The sequence below is a fragment of the Ovis aries genome, chromosome 7 (assembly GCF_016772045.2).
Source record: "Ovis aries strain OAR_USU_Benz2616 breed Rambouillet chromosome 7, ARS-UI_Ramb_v3.0, whole genome shotgun sequence".
Classification (NCBI taxonomy): Eukaryota; Metazoa; Chordata; class Mammalia; order Artiodactyla; family Bovidae; genus Ovis; species Ovis aries.
Genome location: NC_056060.1, coordinates 70,937,177 through 70,958,060, shown reverse-complemented (window position 1 = coordinate 70,958,060; position 20,884 = coordinate 70,937,177). Strand labels below are relative to the sequence as shown.

The following is a 20,884-nucleotide window of genomic DNA, read 5'->3' as shown; positions in this document are numbered from 1 at the left end:
AACAGGCAACCCACACAGTGGAAATACAGTTGGGATTTCCATGCACTATGGAAGGAGAACATGACAAACAGCTGGATACCACATCTGGGAACCAACAGACTGAGGCAGGCCACAGCATAGGCCTTTATGTTAGTAGAAAGACATCAGGGATTTACCTAACAAAAACATTGTTTGTGACATTTGTTTGATCATACTATTGTTCATTGTTGTTGTTCTTTAGTCAACAAGTCAGATTTAACTGTTTGCAACCCATGGACTATAAATTGGAGAAGGAAATGGCAACCTAACCTAGCAGGCTACTCTGCCCATGGGATTTCCCAGGCAAGAATATCGGAGTAGGTTGCCATTTCCTTCTCCAATATTGTTCATTAACAGAAGCTAAACAATGTAATTTTTACTAAAATAGGCAATATCAAATGCTGTGCTGGAGACATTATGCTGCAATATTTTTTATTAAAAAAATTTTTTTTAGTTGACATGCCTGCAAGACATGTGAGATCTAAATTCCCCCACCAGGGTTCGAACCCAGGTCCCCTGCAGTGGAAGTGTGGAGTCTTAACCACTAAATCAGCAGGGATGTTCCTATGCTGCTATTTACTGAAAGAGACCACATCCAAACCAATTATAAGAGTCAAAGTGAAGCGCTCTAAAAATGAAAGCAATTTTTAGGATCTTTATATTTTAACAGAAAAGGAAAACTTCTGGTGAAAGAGTGAACATGATTAGTACGCAAATAAAACTTTTAGCCAAAACTAAATGAGAACTTATCCACTAAGTTGGCAATACTGCTGGAGAAGACTCTTGAGAGTCCCGTGGACTGCAAGGAGGTCAAATCAGTCAACCCTAAAGGAAATCAACCCTGAATATTCATTAGAACAGTTGCTAAAGCTGAAGCTCCAATACTTTGGCCACCTGATAGGAAGAGCTGACTCACTGGAAAAGACTGATCCTCGGAAAGATTGAAGACAAAAGGAGAAGGGAGCATCAAAGGATGAGATGGTTAGATAGCATTTCTGATGAACATGAATTTGAGCAAATTCCAGGAGAAAGTGGAAGACAGAGGAGTCTGGCTTGCTACAGTCCATGAAGTTGCCAAGAGTAGGACATGAATTAGCGACTGAAAACCAATAACAGCTATGTTTATTATCACCAAAACACTTTTAATCATTTCTCTGAACAGGAGACCTCAAAGCACTTTTGTGCAGTGAATTGCTTTTCCTTTCTCCCAAGCCTTGAGATCAAGGCAAGGAAAGCACTTAAGATTATGGGAGGAAACATTGCTACCAGCTCTATCTTCTCCCCCAGTTGGAAATTATTGTCAGAGAAGCATGGTAACAACAGCTGACTTGGAAGTCTATCAGATTAGCATTACTCATTGAGCTAGAAGCAGTAGAAAGTAGTGATTATAGATTTGGCTCCTGGCATCAAGAGAGCTGGATTCAAGTTCTGCCTGCCTCACTTACTAGCTACATGACTAAAAGCACCAGTTTTCCCAAATATAAGATGTGGATAATACCAGCACAACTAGCACACTGGCCTGAGGACACCACTAGCACAGAGTAAGAGCTCAGTAACTGTGATCTGTTATTAAAGAGTTGCTCAGTCGCTAAGTCATGTCCAACTCTTTGCAACCCCATGAACTGCAGCATGCCAGGCGTCCCTGTTCTTCACTATCTCTAAGAGTTTGCTAGTATAGATATGATTAGTGATTGGTAGTATCTACACGAGGCATGTACTAGGAAGAACCTGTCATTTTAAAAACAGACCTAACCAACTTTATTTTGTTCAGTCACTAAGCCCTGTCCAACTCTCTGTGACCCCATGGACTGCAGCACACCAGGCTTCCTTGTCCTTCACTATCTCCTGGAGTTTGTTCATACTCATGTCCAATGAGTCGGTGATAACCATCCAACCATCTCATCCTCTGTCACCCTTCTCCTCCTGCCTTCAATCTTTCCCACCATCAGTCTTTTCCAATGAGTCAGATCTTCACATCACCTGGCCAAAGTATTGGGAGTTTCAGCTTCAGCGTCAGTCCTTCCAATGAATAGTCAGGATTGAGTTCCTTTAGGATTGACTGGTTTAATCTCCTTGCTGTCCAAGAGACTCTCAAGAGTTTTCTCCAACACTACAGTTCAACAGCATCAATTCTTCGGCGCTCAGCCTTCTTTATGGTCCAGCTCTCATCTCCATACATGACTACTAGAAAAACCACAGCTTTGACTAGGTGGACTTTTGCCAGCAAAGTGATGTCTCTGTTCTTTAATACACTGCCTACGTTTGTCCTAGCTTTTCTTCAGAATCTGCCTGCAATGCAGGAGACCCAGGTTCAATCCCTGGGTCAGAAAGATCCCCTGGAGAAGAGAATGGCTATCCACTCCAGTATTCTTTCCTGGAAAATTCCATGGACAGAGAAGCCTGGCAGCCTACAGTCCATGAGGTTGCAAAGAGTCGAACACAGCTCAGCAACCAATTTACAGCACATACTCAGTGCTCTGTGGTGACCTACATTGTAAAGAAATCCAAAAAAGAGGGAATATATGTACATGTGTGGCTGATTCACTTTGCTCTACAGCAGAAACACATAATTGTAAAGTAACTATAACCCAATAAAAAATGAAATAAAATTTAAAAAACAGAACTGTTTTTAAGCCAAATTTCTTATCTTCCCTTATCTGGGTTTTCCTCCTCCACATAATACACGTCACAGGGTTCCTATAATGATTAAATAACATGATATGCATATACGAAGGCCCTACTACAATGCCTCATAGACAACAGAAACTCTGAAAAGTATACCATTACCACTGGTGGAGTTCACTAATGCAGAATGGTCAGAAAACTTTGAGGAAGAATGCACTGATAGCACCAGACTTCTGATTGAAATGGAACCTCAGCCTTTGTGAAAAACGCCCAACTATCAGGTTAACCACTTTCATAAAGATAGCTATATCCCAACAAAAGTTTTGCACTTTATAAAGATGGTAGTGGTTTAGTCACTAAGTCATGTCTGACTCTTGCAACCCCGTAGACTGTACTGTAGCCTGCCAGGCTCCTATGTCCATGGGATTTTCCAGGCACGTATACTAGAGTGGGTTGCCATTTCCTTCTCCAGGAGATCTTCTTGACCCAGGAATTGAACCCAGGTCTCCTGCATTGCAAGCGGATTCTTTGTTGACTGAGCTACAAGGGATAGGAGCCCATTATTTCTCTTCCCAAATCTGCTCATCCTCTAGCATACGTAAGAGCAGATTCTACCCCTCTTGGATAATGTTTCTCAAAGGCAACCCTTCCTGTCCAGCCCCAAGGCTATGAATCCAGGTTAGACCTTCCCAATCTGTTGAAGGCTTTTATTGTTTTGTTGACTGTGGATAGCATCCCACTCTGTTCTTATGAAAAACAGCTCCTCCCCAACAGAACTGGGCAGTTCTAATGGGCCTGCCAATTGCAATGCTGGCCCTCTGGCCTTGGGGTTGACAACAGAACCCTATGGACCAATCAGATATCATTCCTAGAATTTATCAATTTGGCAGTAAGGAAAAAGCAGCAGAGCCTCTTGAAGCTAGAAAATGTGTGCTGGGAACTCCTGGAAGCCCAGGGTTCCAACCTTCTGGGGAAAGCCCCTTTGAAAGACTAAAACTACTTTGATGAAAGATGCAGAGGCCAGTGAAAAGGGACAATGAATGGGTCTTTCAGTCTGACCAGCTGCATTATACTCTTCCCCTTTTGGTATTATAATTCAAAATTTTCATCTTTTTGCCTAGGCCAGTTCAAGTAGAGTTTCTGGCTCCTGGGGAAATTAACATCACTAAGAGGCAAAAATGCTGCTACATTTGGGAGAGAACTAGAACCTGGCACTTAGTCTCTGCCAGGATCTTTTCCCTCCACCATCATCCATGTGACTCACTAGGTCACTCTCCTTCTCATCTAGTGCTCATTAGCATCCTCAACAGGCAGAAAGTTTGGTCACTGAGAACTCCCAACTATTATATCCAAGACTCCTTCTACCAGTCTTCTTTTTTTTAATGTAAGTTTGAAAAATCCTAGACAAGGACTGAATGTTTTGGTTTGGTGCCAGTGCCCAACCCTGGACCAGTCAACTATATGGCCATGATATTACTCACAACATAGCCACTATACCACTATGTCCACCACACCACAGCAAAATGAGCATTTCATTCAAAGTCCCTCATAATTTGTCCCCAACATGCCTTTTAAGCTAATCTCCCATCATATACCTATATAAAACCCACACTTCTGACACATTGAATTACCCAATATATTCAGAAATAAGCCACACGGCTTCATGGCTCCATGCTTTGTTCCCTCTGCCTCTAATGAACTCTATCCTTGAACTCAAAATTCTTGTCCTTAAAGATCCAGTTAAAAATCCATTCCCCATTGACTTTTGCCTCTCAAAATTAGTCTCTTTATCCTTAACACTCATAATCCTATATTGTACTTACAAATATGTCTTCCTTCCCCTACCAGATTTTAAGTTACTCAGGGTCAGAGCCCAATTTTATCCTTCAGTATGTAATGCAAAACCATGCGCTTAATCAGGACTCAGTAAATATTTAGCAAATGAAAGGTCTTTCAGAAATGCTGATTACGTATCATCAACTGTTGGTCACTAAATAGCAAAGGAACACCTCCTCTACCTAGGAGACTACTTTACAACCTAACTTCCTTAATATAAGCTTTTGGAAGCAGAAAGAACTGACCAAGATACAGATATACAGCCTTCCCTCTATCCTCCAGATAGCCAAAGTCGGTTTTGAGAAAGGAAATCTCCTTTCTTTTTCTTTTGGCTGTGCTGGGTCTTCGCTGCTGCTCTAGTTGCAAGAGACAGGGGGCTACTCTCTAGTTGCAGTATGCGGGCTTCTCACTGCGCTGGCTTCTCCTGTTGTGGAGTTCGGGCTCTAGGGTATACAAGCTTCAGTAGTTGAGGCACGTGGGCTCAGTAGTTGCGTCTCTCCGGCTCTAGAGCACAGGCTCAACAGTCGTGGGGCAGGGGCTTAGTTGCTCGGTGGCATGTGGGATCTTCCCCAACCAGGGGTCAAACCTGTGTCTCCTGCTTTGGCAGGCAGATCACCACTGAGCCACCAGGGAAGCCCCAGAACTCTCCATTCTTGATAGCAACACCATTAGATATATTTAAGCAAAGTGCAATATTTTGTGCTGAACTATGTTTTCTTCACTATGCTAAAATGGCAAAAGATTTCTGTATTGCTCATCATTATCTTCAGGCAGGCAGGAAGAGAAACAGAAACAAGCAGCTTAGTTTTCACTCTTAGGCAATCCCAACCTCAACTCCATTTTCCCAAATCAAAACATAGCTTTAGTCTGTATATCAGCACAGCAGACTCAACGTTCACAGCATGGCAGACACAGGAAGTAGAAGCAAGTACTCAGCAATTTTACAAGTCATTTGGCAAAACAAGTGCCCCAAGATTAACTCCACACACCCTCTCAAGTCTGGTGTTCTACTTCAACGTAGCTAACCATATTTGAGTCAAGGGCTTCCAGCCCGCTTCGAATTGCTGCCAGAATGAGCTCGGACACTCAGCCAGCTAAAGGAATCCGGAGCCTGGTGTTGGATTTCACTTCTGGTCCTATAGAAATCTCTTACTGGAGCTATAGAATACCAACATAGCCACAGGCTACAGATAGTATAAAAGACGATTGCTGTTTCTATATAATCTGATAAACTTGAGACTCTGGAACCAAATATACACAAGACATGCAGAAACCCAAAGCATGATTTTCCAAGTAAATGCATTATATTTGATTGATAATAAGCCTGAGGAAGACTCCTATGACCTGCACTTGGATACCCCTTTAATATAGCCAAATGAATTTTCATTAGGTATATACAACTGAAAAGTTTCCTACTTTGCACTATCATGAGGGAGATAAAAAACATTTAACAAAGATTAACTATGTGCCAGGTGCTTTTGGGCACATCTTATCTCATTTAATCCTCACAACAATCCTGTCCACTTTTTATAGTCAAGTAGCTAATAAATGGCAGAGCTAGGATTAAACCTATACCTAGCTAAATGATCGCCAAATCCACATGCTTTCCACTAAACCATACTACCTCCTGTCTACTTTGCTCTGATAAATACATTTTTAAAATTCAAGGAACTAAATGGAATGTGATATCCAGGATTAGATTCAGGAACAGAAGACAGAAATTAGTGAAAAAACTGGTGAATCCAAAAAAAGGTCCAGAGTTAACAGTATTTCACCAATGTTAATTTGTTTGGACAAATGTATTGCTATAATGTAAGATATTAACATCATGGGAAGTTAGGTAAAGAGTAAGTGGGAATCCTATTCTCTTTATGACTGTATTATAAGTCAAAATTATTCTAAAATAAAAAGCATATTTTTAAAAATTCAAGAAAGTTATGCATCTCAGATATTGTCCAGAAGTTCGATGCCTAACTGGATATTTCCAATGGGATAGAAACATGCGGTCTTTTGTATAACTATAAATTTTGAATCTACCAGAGATGTCAGTGCTGGCTTCATTAGAGTAGTACAAAAGCAAGTTAAGCCCAAAGTAAAATGACTTGATTGTTGACCAGCAATAAAAATGCAGCCTGTCCACAAAAAAGGAAAACCTCATCAAGCTGATTACCATAGCAGGTGACCTAAACAGTTGCTTTAAAATATGCTGAAGTAAGCACTTACAGGTAATTGGGAAGCAGAAACAAAACAAAGCCACCTAGAAGTAAGGTTAGGATGAAGTCATTAAAATGTTGCATTTTTGAGAATGAGTATCAGCAGGCAGACCCAAGTGACCCGCAGTAATCAGAGAAGGAGAGATGGGTTCATTTTTTTTTGAGTGAAAACCTCAGCAAACTATGAAGGAAAGATGCATAGCTGCAAAAAGCAGCAGACTCCATACCCTCAGGCACTTCACCTCAAACCAGAGGGCAGTCTCCCATCTGTTTATACTGTGGAAATGGCTGCTGACCTGCACTCATCCCCTCCAACACACCTGCACGTAGAGATCAGTTTCTACCAGGAAGACCGTCTCCAAAAAACTATTCATACACTTCCATTAAAAAAGGTTCATATAGAAGCTTAAATTTCCATCCTGTTATTATAATCTACAAGTTAGATCTCTTCTACCCTGCTGACCCAGGATAAACGTGGTAAAACAGTCTACATACTTAGTTGTATCAGGTTCATCTCAGTTGGGTTGCCAGCCCTCCAGGTGACTAAAGGTTAAAAACTTTTTTCTTTTTTTTTTTGGAAGCCTTCTTGTTTTTGTGTTCTCAGTGGGCTATTTACACCGTTTTCAAGCATCCCTCCCCCTTTGGAATTTTAATTTACTGTGAACGCTTCCCTAGTGCCATTTTATTCTTGACCCTTTTCAATACAAAACCCTTAATAAAGACAATGGAAAGGAGGGTGAAAGCAGTAGCGATACCAGGGAAGCTGAAATTTTGTCCTCTGAAATTTTGTCATCTAGATACTGAGGGTGGCCTCTTTGTTAGGAATCTAGCATCCAGACCTTGAGGTCACACGATTAGTATTCCCATTGGAATCGTAGGGACTCTCTTTCAAAGAGTCTTCTGTCCAGTTTTCAGGCCACGTTAGGCACGTTCCCGCCCAGAAGCAGGGCCTGAAAAGAATGTCGGTGTTTTCCTTCAGGTATAGGTGCCTGGGGGTCAGGGGAGAGGGAACTGCAAGGGGTGGAGTGGGAGGCGGGTGATAGACAAGGATAGAAACTGTGTCTCCTCCTCCCTCTGAATGCGAAATAGCCAATAGGGTGGCGCGGCCGAGCCGGCCCGGCCGCCAGTGCCATATAGTATGCAGCAACCGGAGGAGTCACGTTGGGGGAACGGCAGAAAGCAGCTATCCTTTTACACTACTTTGCTCTAGCAGCTATCTTAATGGTGACTGCGTGGCCGGGGGGAAACCTGATCGGCCAGATCCAGCCGAAACCAGGAGGGAGGGAGTGGGCTTTCCGGAGGGGGGGAGGGGGGAGGGAGACGAAGAAGGAGGAGTAAGAGAGGGGAAAAGAAAGAGGAAAAGAGTGCGAGGGACTGAGGGAGGGAGGAAAATAAACAACAACAAAAAAATGTCCTCTTCCTCCCCCACCGGGCAGATTGCAAGTGCGGCGGACATCAAGCAGGAGAATGGGATGGAAAGCGCCTCGGAGGGGCAGGAGGCGCCCCGAGAAGTGGCGGGGGGCGCGGCGGCGGCGGCGGGGCTGAGCCCCCCGGCTCCAGCCCCTTTCCCCCTGGAGCCGGGGGACGCCGCGGCCGCCGCCGCCAGGGTGAGCGGAGAGGAAGGGGCAGTGGCGGCGGCGGCCGGGGCGGCGGTGGATCAGGTACAACTCCACTCGGAACTTCTGGGCAGGCACCACCACGCCGCGGCCGCCGCCGCCGCGCAGACCCCACTGGCCTTCTCGCCCGACCATGTCGCCTGCGTGTGCGAGGCGCTGCAGCAGGGGGGCAACCTGGACCGCCTGGCCCGGTTCCTGTGGTCCCTGCCCCAGAGCGACCTGCTACGTGGCAACGAGAGCCTGCTGAAGGCGCGGGCGCTGGTGGCCTTCCACCAGGGCATCTACCCCGAGCTCTACAGCATCCTCGAGAGCCACAGCTTCGAGTCGGCTAACCACCCGCTGCTGCAGCAGCTCTGGTACAAGGCGCGCTACACCGAGGCCGAGCGAGCCCGCGGCCGGCCGCTGGGCGCGGTGGACAAGTACCGGCTGCGCAGGAAATTCCCCCTGCCCCGCACCATCTGGGACGGCGAGGAGACGGTGTATTGTTTCAAGGAGAAGTCGCGCAACGCGCTCAAGGAGCTCTACAAGCAGAATCGCTACCCTTCGCCCGCCGAGAAGCGGCACCTGGCCAAGATCACCGGCCTCTCCCTCACCCAGGTCAGCAACTGGTTCAAGAACCGCCGGCAGCGCGATCGGAACCCCTCCGAGACCCAGTCCAAAAGGTGAGCGCCAACTTTCCTCCTCCTCCCCCTTCCTCTCCCCCACCCCCTTCCCAGCTTTCTTTTCCTCCAAGTGCTCGCAAACATGGCGCTTACCTTCCCCACCAGCCTGGTCCGGCTGCCCACCTCTCCCCGCCCCCCACCCCTCGCCCCGGCCCGGGGCGCGGGGCGGGGGGTGGGGGCGCCGGGGGCGGGGGAACCTCGCTCCGTACCCTCCCCCACCTCCCCCCAGAAGTTTCTGGTCGCCCGCCTAGTCTCAGTCCCCGCCCCCACCTCGGCTGGTCACTGCTGCCCGGCTTCCCACCCCCATCCCGCCGGCTTTGAAGTTGCCACTCTCTCTCCGGTTCTGGCCGGGCGAAGGAGCGTGTGTAGGCGCCGGAACGGTGGTTCTCGTGTCCGCCCGAGGCCCACGGAGGTTGCCAGCCCCGGGCCGGGTCTGCGCCTCAGAGGGGTCACGCCAGCCCGGCGCGCGCGCCTGCTCCCTGGACCCCCAGGGTTCGGCCGGCCGGGGCCCTCGTTGGAGGTGGCCGTGGCCGTTCTGGAAGGAGAACGGAGCGGGGGAGCTGGCGGCGCAGAAGGGGGTCTGGGGGTGTCCAGATTTTATGTGACAGAGTTAATCATTCACCCTGCCCTCGCTGGTTCCCTTCGCGGCCGCGGCAGCTGTGGGGTGTTGGTGCGGCTCGGCTCTGCGGTGTTTTGAAACCTGATTCTGAACTCCTTCGGATCGGATTTCAGCGCCTCCGGGATGGTGGGGCTGCGGGGCTGCTTCCTTGGCCCAGGACAATTGCGTCTCCTTCCTGGCGTGGTGATGGGGGTAGAGGCAGGCTGGCACCGGGCGGGAGGCAGGAAAGAAGTGGGGGCGCTATCCACTCCTCACCTCTCTGAGCGCCCACCCTGGCGGGTTTGAACTTTTTGACTGCCAGGTATTTATTTTTTCCCAACTGGTAGAAAATACCGGGTTTTCCGCCTCTTTGGTACATCCTCCTGAATCAGACACCTAGTCTGAGTGTCTCTGTGTTGCATTGTTAGACGAAGTGTAAAGCGAAGGCCTCCTAAAAGGAAAGTGTCTCCAACCCCGCGGGGACAGGAGAGAAAGAATCCAAAAAGCAGCTCGTAGACTCTGCTGTAGGGAGGAATCTGGGAGCCGGGGATCCCGGCCCGGCCGGGAGAAGGTGATCGCCCGGCGCACTCCAGAGCCTGCTGTGGGCCGCTCCTGCCCGGCGCTCCCGCGGGGCCAGGAGCCGCGAGCCACGGCTCCGGCATTCCTCGCCCCAAGCAGGGAGGAAGGCTCGGTGTCCAAGCCCGGCCTGGCGGTAACCAAAACAAAACGCGCCCCGCGACCGGCGTGCACCCTAACCTACATGCACCCCTCCGCAGACTTGCGGGGCGACCCGGAGGAGGCACCTTGGTAACTCCAGGCCACCTGCCCCCACGCCTGCTTGAGGCAGCGGATCCCATCGCCTACGGAATCTGCAGGCCAGGTCTAGGGGGTGGGAGCGGCGCGCAGTCCAGCTGCCCTGCAGCCTCCACACCCCGGCCCGGCGCGTTCCCCGGGTCTCCCCCGCCACGCTCAGCCTGCTTCTCCCCCAACTCCACACCCCCCGCCCCCGGCCCAGTTGCCTGGTTGAGGCCCCTCTCCGGATCTACCTCCCACCCGCACCCCCGGTGAGTCACCCTCGCAGACGGCGACGGCGGCTCAGCCTCAGCTCGTAAATCAAAGCGCTTTCTGCGCTCCTGGCCCCGCAGCCCAAAGCCCGAGTAATCTCCTCCCCAAGGCATGAAAGCGAACCGACCGCTGGGCACTGCAGGGATGTCGGATCTTCTGCTGGGCCAAGTCCCGCCGCGCTCCAAACGGCCGCTGTTCTACGCCCCCCTGTCCCCGCCCAGCCTCAGACCAAATGGGAAACCCCCACCACTACCCTTCCCCGGATTTTGTATTTCCCCCCAAATCCGAGAGGTGAGGAACACAGTCTTGTCTGCAACGGAGCAGAAGAGCTGAGGGTACTGGGGAAGGGGTCTGATAGGTACAAGGCCACTGAGTGACCCACATCCTTTCCCTCCCACCTCCCCAGGGCACTGGCTGGTGTTCGTTAAATAGGCCCTTATGGCATCCTTTGGATTCAAAGGCGACTGCACATAACAGTTCTGAAACAGCCACTTTGTTGAGTGAAACAGTTGTCAATCTGGTGGAGTAGAAGTCTGGGAGCAGGTGAGAATATGAGCTCTCGTTAACTAACTGGCAAACAAAAGCCAGTACTTCCCATCTCCTGCTCCTTTGACAGTTTCATTTACCTCCAAAACCACCCTAATCTGAATTGGTTTGAGGGGAAGGGAAAGAGTTCGGAAAGCAAGATGATTGACCACCCCTTTGATGAGTTTTTTCCTGCGGTATAGGTAGAAGCATTTTTAACAGTAAGAAATAATTTCAGTGCTACAGAAAAAAAAAACAAGTATACAATTCTCCTGTAAATCCTGTTAGTTGAATTTACATCTTTCAGACCTCTGGACTTTCTCTGAGTGTATTATTAGTAAAGGTGATTGAGATAGGAGAATTCCTCTTCCTAGATGCCAGGTCAAAATCTGCTGAAAGGCCTCATAGCTAAAACAAGACTAAAAGATTTTCTGCTGTGCTTTCCTTAGACACAGCCTTTAATGGGGTTCAAGGCTGGTTTTACAAACAGTTGGCACTAAGTACCTTATCATGCCCCTAACTTTCTGAACCTCTTGATTTCCTCCTCTGTACAGTGAGTCAGATGGCAATCCTAGCACTGAAGATGAATCCAGCAAGGGTCATGAAGACTTGTCTCCTCATCAACTCTCCAGTTCATCCGATGGTGTCACCAACCTCAGCCTTTCCAGTCACCTGGAGCCAGTATATATGCAACAAATTGGAAATGCTAAAATATCGTTAAGCTCCTCTGGAGTTTTATTGAACGGAAGTTTGGTACCTGCAAGTACTTCACCTGTCTTCCTTAATGGTAATTCTTTCATTCAGGGACCCAATGGAGTTATCCTTAATGGATTAAGTGTGGGAAATACACAGACAGTATCTTTGAACCCACCAAAAATGGCATCAAACATTATGAGCAATGGTATATCCATGACTGACATACTGGGGTCTACCTCCCAGGATGTGAAGGAATTCAAAGTTCTCCAGAGCTCTTCAGCGAACTCAGCAGCCACCACCTCCTATAGCCCCAGTGCTCCCGTTTCATTCCCAGGGCTGATACCCAGCGCTGAGGTGAAAAGAGAAGGTATTCAAACAGTAGCTTCCCAGGGTGGAGGCTCTGTGGTGACTTTTACCACACCAGTGCAAATTAACCAGTATGGCATCGTCCAGATCCCCAATTCTGGAGCAAACAGCCAGTTCCTTAATGGGAGCATTGGATTCTCTCCACTGCAGCTGCCTCCTGTTTCAGTGGCAGCTTCACAAGGTAAAAGTCTTATTTGGTACCATAATGCATCAGTGAATGTTTTAGCCAGCTGCTGTAAATGACGCGTTTGGTGAGAGCTATAGATTGCTATTAGTCTTCGGGTACTTGACTGGCTGCTACGGCTGCAGAATAGTCTTGATTTGTTTCTCCTCCTTCACAACATCCATGTAAATATCTACTTGCTTGGTTCCCTGGCATCATGGGGGTGGGCTTTTATTTTCCCAAGAATTGAATGGAAAACTACAGTTCACAGTGAGTCCTGCCAGTTCTACAATTATAGAAATATGCTAAGTCAATCGGTACTTACACAGTAACCCGTTGCTTGATAGTTTAAGATTAAAAATTAATAACATTGCTAAGAACACAGAATGAGCCAAGCAGTTGGTAAAAATGTGTACACTTCACCTAAGCATCATTTATCTGAGCAAAAGGTGTTTTAGAAGAGCGAGCTAAAAGACTGGATCATTTGTGTTTGAGTCATGTTCCTCCTATAAGTAAGATTAACAGACATAAAGGAAAAACAGAGAAATATATGATTGTTGCTCTGCATGTATACTAGCCTCTTAAATGTGTGGGTTTCTTTATGAAGGCAACTGTAAGCCTTATTTTGTTTCTGTCTTTACCAAGACATCTCTTAAAGAAAGCACTGAGATGAAATTTGGGGGACCTGAGCCTGATATGCCAGTTCTTCAGTGACTTTAAGCAAATCTGGAGAGCTTTGTGTCACTGTTTTTCTATAGAAACAGGAATGGTTAGAATGGAGGTTGAAGAGCCCTCTGACTTCAGAAGTAGGAGATATTAGTGCACATTTGCCTTTGTGGAAGCAAATCTGAAAATCCAAATTTTTACCAAAACAAAAATAAAATAAGTAACTGTTTGCCTTAAAGATCAGCTTCCTGTAAATGGTTTTATTGAAAAAAAATCAATTTATTCACATCTCTTTTTTTCTACAACTATGGTCTACTTCAGTTTGTTCGAGGTACTGATGGAAATATTGTTGTGCAGTGAATTCCATTCTGCACATTTGTTTCTCTTTGGGTAAAATGGTAGTATAGTAACACACGATAGTCCTGCAGCATGCTACTTATTTCTTCATTGTTCCAGGCTATAGAAAAGATTACGCTAAATCACTATCCAACACAGGGCAAAATTAGTCAAACCACAGAGAAAGCCAAAGTGCTTAGTTGTATAATACTTTAATATGGATCTAACCCTTTTTCTCTCTTTAGGAAATTTCCAAATAGGAGATAACATTTTAAAGACAACAGATTTGAGCAAAAAAGCATGGTGTGTACATTGGGGAAGAAAAAGGCAGGAATACTTCTCATATATAATCTAAAGAAGTGCTGCCATGGAAAATTATTACAGACTAATAGTTAATTCTTACAATGGAACATTCAGTATGAATAAGATCAGCATTTTCAGATAAAATAGCTAAGATCAAATGACAGAGCTGTCAATCCTTAGACTTGTCTGGGTGAGTTGAAGACATAAGTTTAGCCAGATGGGTCCAGGAAGCAACATTCTCTTAGAGTAATTGTGTATTGCAGTTCTCAGTAAAGTATTTGGGGAGTCAGCCTTTCTCACAGATACCATGCCTTTCTTACAAATGGCTAGACAAGGTAGATTATCTTTCTGTAGTTGAAATTTACATAGAAAAGCAGAATTTCTACATTTTACTCACTTTATAATCTAAGAAGATAAGCCCTTTTTAAAAATATCACTATAAAATTATACTTTGTATGTTGATCATTTCACAGCTGGGTTTTTTTTAATTGCTTTTGAAATTATCATTCAATTTATAATTCAGTTGCAGCTACACTTAAATATCAAGCTTTAGATCACATCTGCTTTTCCCCTTCACGTATGTATTTCATAATATAAAAATTTTGAGAAACATTATTTTACTTACATGCAATAGTTGTTTGAGAAAATGTCGTATCTGTTATGTTATATATGGCCCTATCCAAAAATAACAAATCACTTTGTTCACATATACACTGGCAGATAATTTCACAAACACACAACAAAGGAAACATCTATTTCAGAAGTCTTTTGCTGCAATTTAGTAGCCAACAAGAATTTTAAAGCCTTTTTCGTTTGTTTGACCTAAAACAAAGATTTATGTTAGAAAAGAGCTGAAAACATGCATAGAAATGTTTTTCTTAAGTTCAAATAAAGTTTTCATTTTTTGTTTGTTTAAAGACATTCCTTTGCATTTAGGGTGCTTAAAAATGTTAGGAAGACATACATATATTTATGACATTTATCAATATAGGTGGCAACATAACCACAATTATTCTAATAATTTAAGGAGGGAAATGTTTAAGGTGAATTACCTTTAACTTTGAACTGTTTTCTCAAAATAATATTTACTTTAACATTGGAGTATTTTCTCAAAATAATGAAGAGTATCTACTGCACATCTAATTCAAGATCAAGGTAAACTTCCCATTTGAATTATTCTGTCACAAACCTCCCCTAGGCCCACCTTTCCTTAAATGGCAAGATAATTGCCATTTTTCCCCATATCTCGGTGAAGGCTCAGAGAAAAAGGGTTTTATCTGATGGTGGGAGTTTGGAGGGGGGGTCTAATTCATCTTCATTGTCTTAAATTAGCTGATTTGAAACTCTCAGCTTTCTACTTACATTTCTGTTTCTACTTCTGGTCTCTGCAGAACATTATAATGAGAGTCTCAAAAGATAGAAACCCTTTTTAAAAGCATTAGCTTTTAAATGTTCTGATGCTGTTGGATCTGTATTTTTAAAAGCACATTTCATTATTATCATTAATTCTATCACTACAATACTGAAAATTCAGAACAAGTACAACAAAAAGAAAGAAAAATCTATTGAATGTTTTGTTGACATTACTTTATGGTTAGTTTGGTGAAAGATAGCAACTTGTCTGTACAGGTTTATATGGTTAACTTTAAGCTCCAGGGTAACTCATTTTTGTGGTATTTTCTACATTTCCATTTATATTTTATGTCAGTTACTGAGCTTGTCATGAACAAAGGCATTCTCTTTTGCATTTGTTTTCTAGTTCTAACTGGCAGAGCTAGCAATAACTGTTTAACTAACTGAGAGATAATAAGTTTTAGCAATACTGAGCCAGAAACTTAACTGAAATTAGAACTTGGAAAAGATTTTTTTTCACATTTGATTTCTAAGCCAGTAGTTCTTGCTCCTGCTTCGTCACCAGAATTACTCAAGGAGTTAAAAATATACCTGCTCTGGGACTTACTGAGTCAGACTCTCAGGAGCAGAGCCTGGAAATCTGTAGTTGTAAGTGCTCAAGAAAAATCATGTGCGTAAAAAAGTAACTTTTTCTTTCCTTATCAGTTACATCAATGATAATCTGTACTTTTTTTTTTTTAAGGTAATATTTCAGTAAATTCAAGCACTTCAGATGGGAGCACATTTACAAGTGAGTCTGCCACAGTCCAACAAGGAAAGGTTTTCTTGAGCTCTCTTGCTCCCAGTGCAGTGGTATACACTGTTCCTAATTCAGGCCAGACTATAGGATCTGTTAAACAGGAGAGCGTGGAGAGGAGCCTGGTGTTTTCTCAGTTGATGCCTGTCAATCAGAATGCGCAAGTAAATGCAAACCTATCTTCTGAAAGTATCTCGGGAAGTGGCCTCCACCCACTGTCCTCCTCATTAGTTAATGTATCCCCAGCTCACAACTTCTCCCTGACTTCCCCAACCCTACTAAATCCCACTGAGCTAAACCCTGACATTGCTGATAGCCAGCCAATGTCTGCACCTGTGGCAAGCAAATCTACTGTGACGTCAGTCAACAACACTAACTATGCAACTCTTCAGAACTGCTCCCTTATTTCTGGTCAAGATCTACTATCAGTACCCTTGACCCAGGCTGCCCTTGGGGAAATAGTTCCCACAGGTGAAGACCAGGTGGGTCACCCCTCCCCAACAGTACACCAGGATTTTGTCAGAGAACATCATTTAGTTATGCAATCAGTAGCTAACATAAAAGAAAATTTCTTAACAAATTCTGAGAGCAAAACAACAAGCAACTTAATGATGCTGGACTCCAAATCCAAGTATGTCCTAGACGGCATGGTGGAGACTGTCTGTGAAGACCTGGAAACAGACAAGAAAGAGCTTGCCAAGCTCCAGACTGTCCAATTGGATGAAGATATGCAAGACTTGTAAACTTAATTTCCTTTTTTTCCCCCCTGGCATCAGAAGGCAAATCTTTTCATGAAGACCTGAGGACATAGAGCATTTTCCCATTTGAAGGGAAACATTAGTTTTGCAAGTAAGTGCATTCAAGAGACCTTGGATTGATCTGCATGAAGATCACAGTTAAATATGCTGAAGATCACAGTTAAATATGCAGGAATAGAACTGCATTACTGCAGCCTTTTGGTTCTCTTTTCAACAGATGGAGACAGACATCAGAGATGAAATATATCAAGAAGTCGAAGTGTATCATTTGGTGGACTTAATTCTAAGGTCAAATGGAACTTGATAGTTTTTTAAATTAAAAATGTATACACTTAAGGTAGAAAATTAAATATCACTACAGAACATTAGAAACAATACAGTTCTTTTTGTTTACTTTTACTCCATGGGCATTGGTAAGGTTAAGAAGCATAAGTGGTACTTCATACAATTCTAAGGATATATTTTTGAATATATGCATTTCTGTTTTTCAGCATTTTTTTGACAGTCTTGCTTTGTCTCTATACGATTCCAAATGTGATTGCTAATAGTTTAGTGTGGCTGAGAAAGTTCACAACTCCACTAAGAAAACTGAAACAACCTTCAGTATGAGTGTAAATATATTAGTCCTATAAGCAAGGATTTGGGTAATTACAGTGAATTTTATTTATGCTGTATATGTTTCTCTTATACTTCAGACACTATGAACTGAAAAAAATGTTTTGGTACTGTTTAATTTATTTTTATTGTTTGAACAGGACGTGAACAGTTATTTCCAACAAAGTTTTACTTTTTGTAGGATTTTAAAAGTAATGATTTTTATCAGAAGTCTATTAAGGTCAATATTAATAACACTGAAACAGGAAATCTAACTCCCATTATTGGAATTTTGGTACTTTTTTTCACATTCTTGTTCTTTATTTAGCAACTCTCTGATTCATTTAAATACATTTTCTATAGAATTCTATGTGCCTTTTTACCTTGTGGCCTTTTTATTCTTATTAAGGTACAGAAGTGTCAACAGAAGCACTGATGACTTTTTTCTACTGTCCAACAGGGTTACTTCCATAGAATTGCTTTAAATCTGAAGAACTTAAGTTTCACTTATAGTTAATGTTTTATGATGCAAATGGTTGAACAACTAATTATTGTCGATATGCTTCATTAAAATAAAAGTAACAATTACAGACTACCACACAAAACCAATTCTGGAGGCTATGAAAACAACCATTTTAAAGTAAGGAGAGTTTGTATCTTCTAATGAGCAGAATTATGTCTTGTTGAAACTTGGTTCTATTTTGAATCAGTTGTTACATAATGACGTATGACTATTGTTTGCACTATATTATCGCATCTTCTTTAAATCTTTTGGGGGTTTCTGTAAGAAGCTTGTTTGACAATGTTGTGAGCTATGGTTATACAGTTGTTATCAAGACTCTGAAGAGAAGATGTAATAATACAAATACATTTGTGTAGTGAGTAAAGTCTCTGGTCTCTGTAAAGCAAGAAAAGTGAGGAAATTATCTCTTCAGAGATGACCTAAAGTTATGGAACATGAAGATGTCATCACATCTTGCTTGCTTTAAGATCGGAACAAAGGGTCCACTCTAGATCTCTGCATGCTCATCAGTCCAGCATGTTGAGTAAGGGCCATAGAGGATTTCACTTTTGTTGTTATTGCAAATGGAACTTTCAGGCATAGATGAAGAGCCCTTTGAAGAATTCCTCCCCCATCATATTTTTTCTCCTCCATCATTTTGATAATGAACTTAGATCTCATTTTTTTAATGGAATTAGTGAATGTTCCTAAACTGCTGAAATTACATGTTTTTTGTTTTGTTTTACAATGTCAGGCATTTTAGAGTTCTCTTCCACTCCACCACTACTTATACAGCTTGTTTGTTTCTTTGGGTGTGTGCTGATTATGTTACTGAGATTAATTACATGGTTCTATAGTGTAGTTTACATAAAAATGATGTTTTCCACTTGATTGCTGCAAATATCAAGAGTTTGTTAATTTTAAAATACCCATCCAGTAAGAAAGATGGGAAAGTTTAAGAAGTTATATATGTTATACATATATAACTGGAAAAGTTTTATATTGTCTTCCAAAAATATAATAAGCCTCTCTTTTATTCACAGTTCTTCCTATTTTCTACCTTAAGAAAGAAAAAAGATAGCACAAAACTTAAGACTTACCTAGGAAACCTATTCATACTCTAACATGGTGTAATTATACCCCTGCAATTACTCCAGGTAGCTACACAATATGCCAGGTAAGAATCAATGCACATTATAAAGAACTTACTGTTCTTTTCTGTTCTTTCAGTAAAATAAGGGCCAGTTGCTATGAAGCCCATATATATGTGAATGAAATAAGATAAACCCCATGATCTTCCTGCACAGAATTGCAAATATTTTTTGCATTGCTAAGGGCCATACTCAGAACCCTTGGCAGAATTTCTCTCCTACATAAACCAATGCTTAAAGATGCTGCAAATGACCCTCTAATGATCTCCAAAGAGGAATCAGAATAGGGGTAAACAACTCCTTCAAACCCCAACCCCTGCTGCTGGCTGTGGGATTTTCAATGTGAGCCTCTCTATGCACTCTTATCAGTCAGAATTTGGCGTTTAGCTCTTAGTTACATCCAATAAAGGACAATCTATTGTTTAATAAAGAGAATATGCATTTGTCCCTCAGTCAAGCAAGAGCACCTGTGTTGTACTGCTTTGTAGCTCACATGTATCCATAGTAATGAAAAGACTGAATTATACACGTTTCACTGCCTTTCTTGTGTTATGAAAGGCAAGTAGATGTTATAGCCATAGATAAAATTCATAGTTAAATTGCACACAGACCTTCAATCTCCTTGTATATGCCCTTGCGTCTTGCATGTTCAAAGCTAGATTGTTGGGTAGGCGTTGCAGCTTGCTCAACTACATGTTAGACAAGTGTGCGTTAGTATATAACCAGAAGTTCTTCATTGTTTAAAATGTTTTTGACAGATCATCTCATCATAAAAATATAAATAATTCAGGAAGGCTGTGGGGAAAAGAATTACATTTTACAGAAGATGTTTTAAAAGTCTTCCTAGAACTTAGATAATAGAGCCTAACAGTTATTTTGTATCTAATTGATACATTTCATGTTAATTTCTTATTACCACCCTACATTTTATTAATCAAAATTATATAGCATGTGACTTTTGGCTTTCAGGGTTCTCAAAAATTTTTATTCTTTTGTTGCATGTACTGTATGTTCAGAGGCAACCAGTTATATACTCAGTATGGTTTTACTGTGCCTTACACAAAGAGAAAATCTATACAGAATGTATATCATGGGGTGGGGGAACGGAGTCTTTACTGCACTGTTAGGTGATGGCACACAGAGCATGTCCCAGAACATTTCTGTGCTTAATTACCCAACCAAAGAGATCTAAAGTATGTATGTTGTACTGTAATAGGGGTTTATGCCTGGACAATTAAGTGTTTTATTTGTTTTCTGAAATGATGTGAACTTATTTTTCTAAACACTATGCTAAATAAACTTTATATTTATACATACATTATGTTGAAAAGTTGTTTATCCCTGGGAAAGCAGAGAAGAGTAAGGAAAAGGAAAAACAAAAATCCACAAACATTTCATAGGCTGGCAAGTATAAGGATAAGAGGAGTCATTTTGGGAAAATAATCTCTGTTGATCTTTACACAAAATTACCCAGTTCACTTAATTGTGCTGCATATTCAGAGCTAAATGATTAGAGTTCATCCTCCTTAAAGCCAAGAAATGTGTCTTACTCATTTGGGTGTCCCAAATCTGAATCTGATACCCTCTAAGGTTTAGTGAAGTTAATTGAAAGGTTCAAGGACCTTTCCATTCCCAAGCCTTATTGAAAGGGCTCAGTATAACTCCAGTACTCTTGCCTGGAAAAATCCCATGGACAGAGGAGCCTGGTAGGCTGCAGTCCATGGGGTCGCTAAGAGTTGGACATGACTGAGCGTCTTCACTTTCACTTTTCACTTTCATGCATTGGAGAGGGAAATGGCAACCCACTCCAGTGTTCTTGCCTGGAGAATCCCAGTGACGGGGGAGCCTTGTGGACTGCCATCTGTGAGGTCGCACAGAGTCGAACACGACTGACACCACTTAGCAGCAGCAGTATAACCCCATTTTTAAAACAGTTTCATCAGCCAAAGTCTGGTTATACCACAGTTGGATCCACCAGTGGTTGGCTTAAAACTATGGATAGAACTGTGTTACTGACTGTGCAGAAGAGTCAGCCTTGGTAC

At 43.1% G+C, this 20,884-nt stretch overlaps 1 protein-coding gene across 2 annotated transcripts; it reads left to right on the top strand.

Moving 5' to 3' along the window:
- Positions 1-7,855: 7,855 nt before the first annotated feature.
- Positions 7,856-20,160, top strand: SIX4 (SIX homeobox 4). 2 transcript variants are annotated; one of them, XM_042253067.2, is made up of 4 exons: positions 7,856-7,916; positions 8,129-8,970; positions 11,713-12,401; positions 15,784-20,160. In XM_042253067.2, the coding sequence occupies exons 1-4, from the start codon at positions 7,914-7,916 to the stop codon at positions 16,578-16,580; spliced, it is 2,331 nt and encodes a 776-aa protein (XP_042109001.1). In that variant the 5' UTR covers positions 7,856-7,913; the 3' UTR covers positions 16,581-20,160. The 2 variants fall into 2 exon arrangements, with proteins under 2 accessions (XP_042109001.1, XP_027827712.2); XM_027971911.3 differs by having other exon boundaries at positions 7,856-8,970.
- Positions 20,161-20,884: the final 724 nt, after the last annotated feature.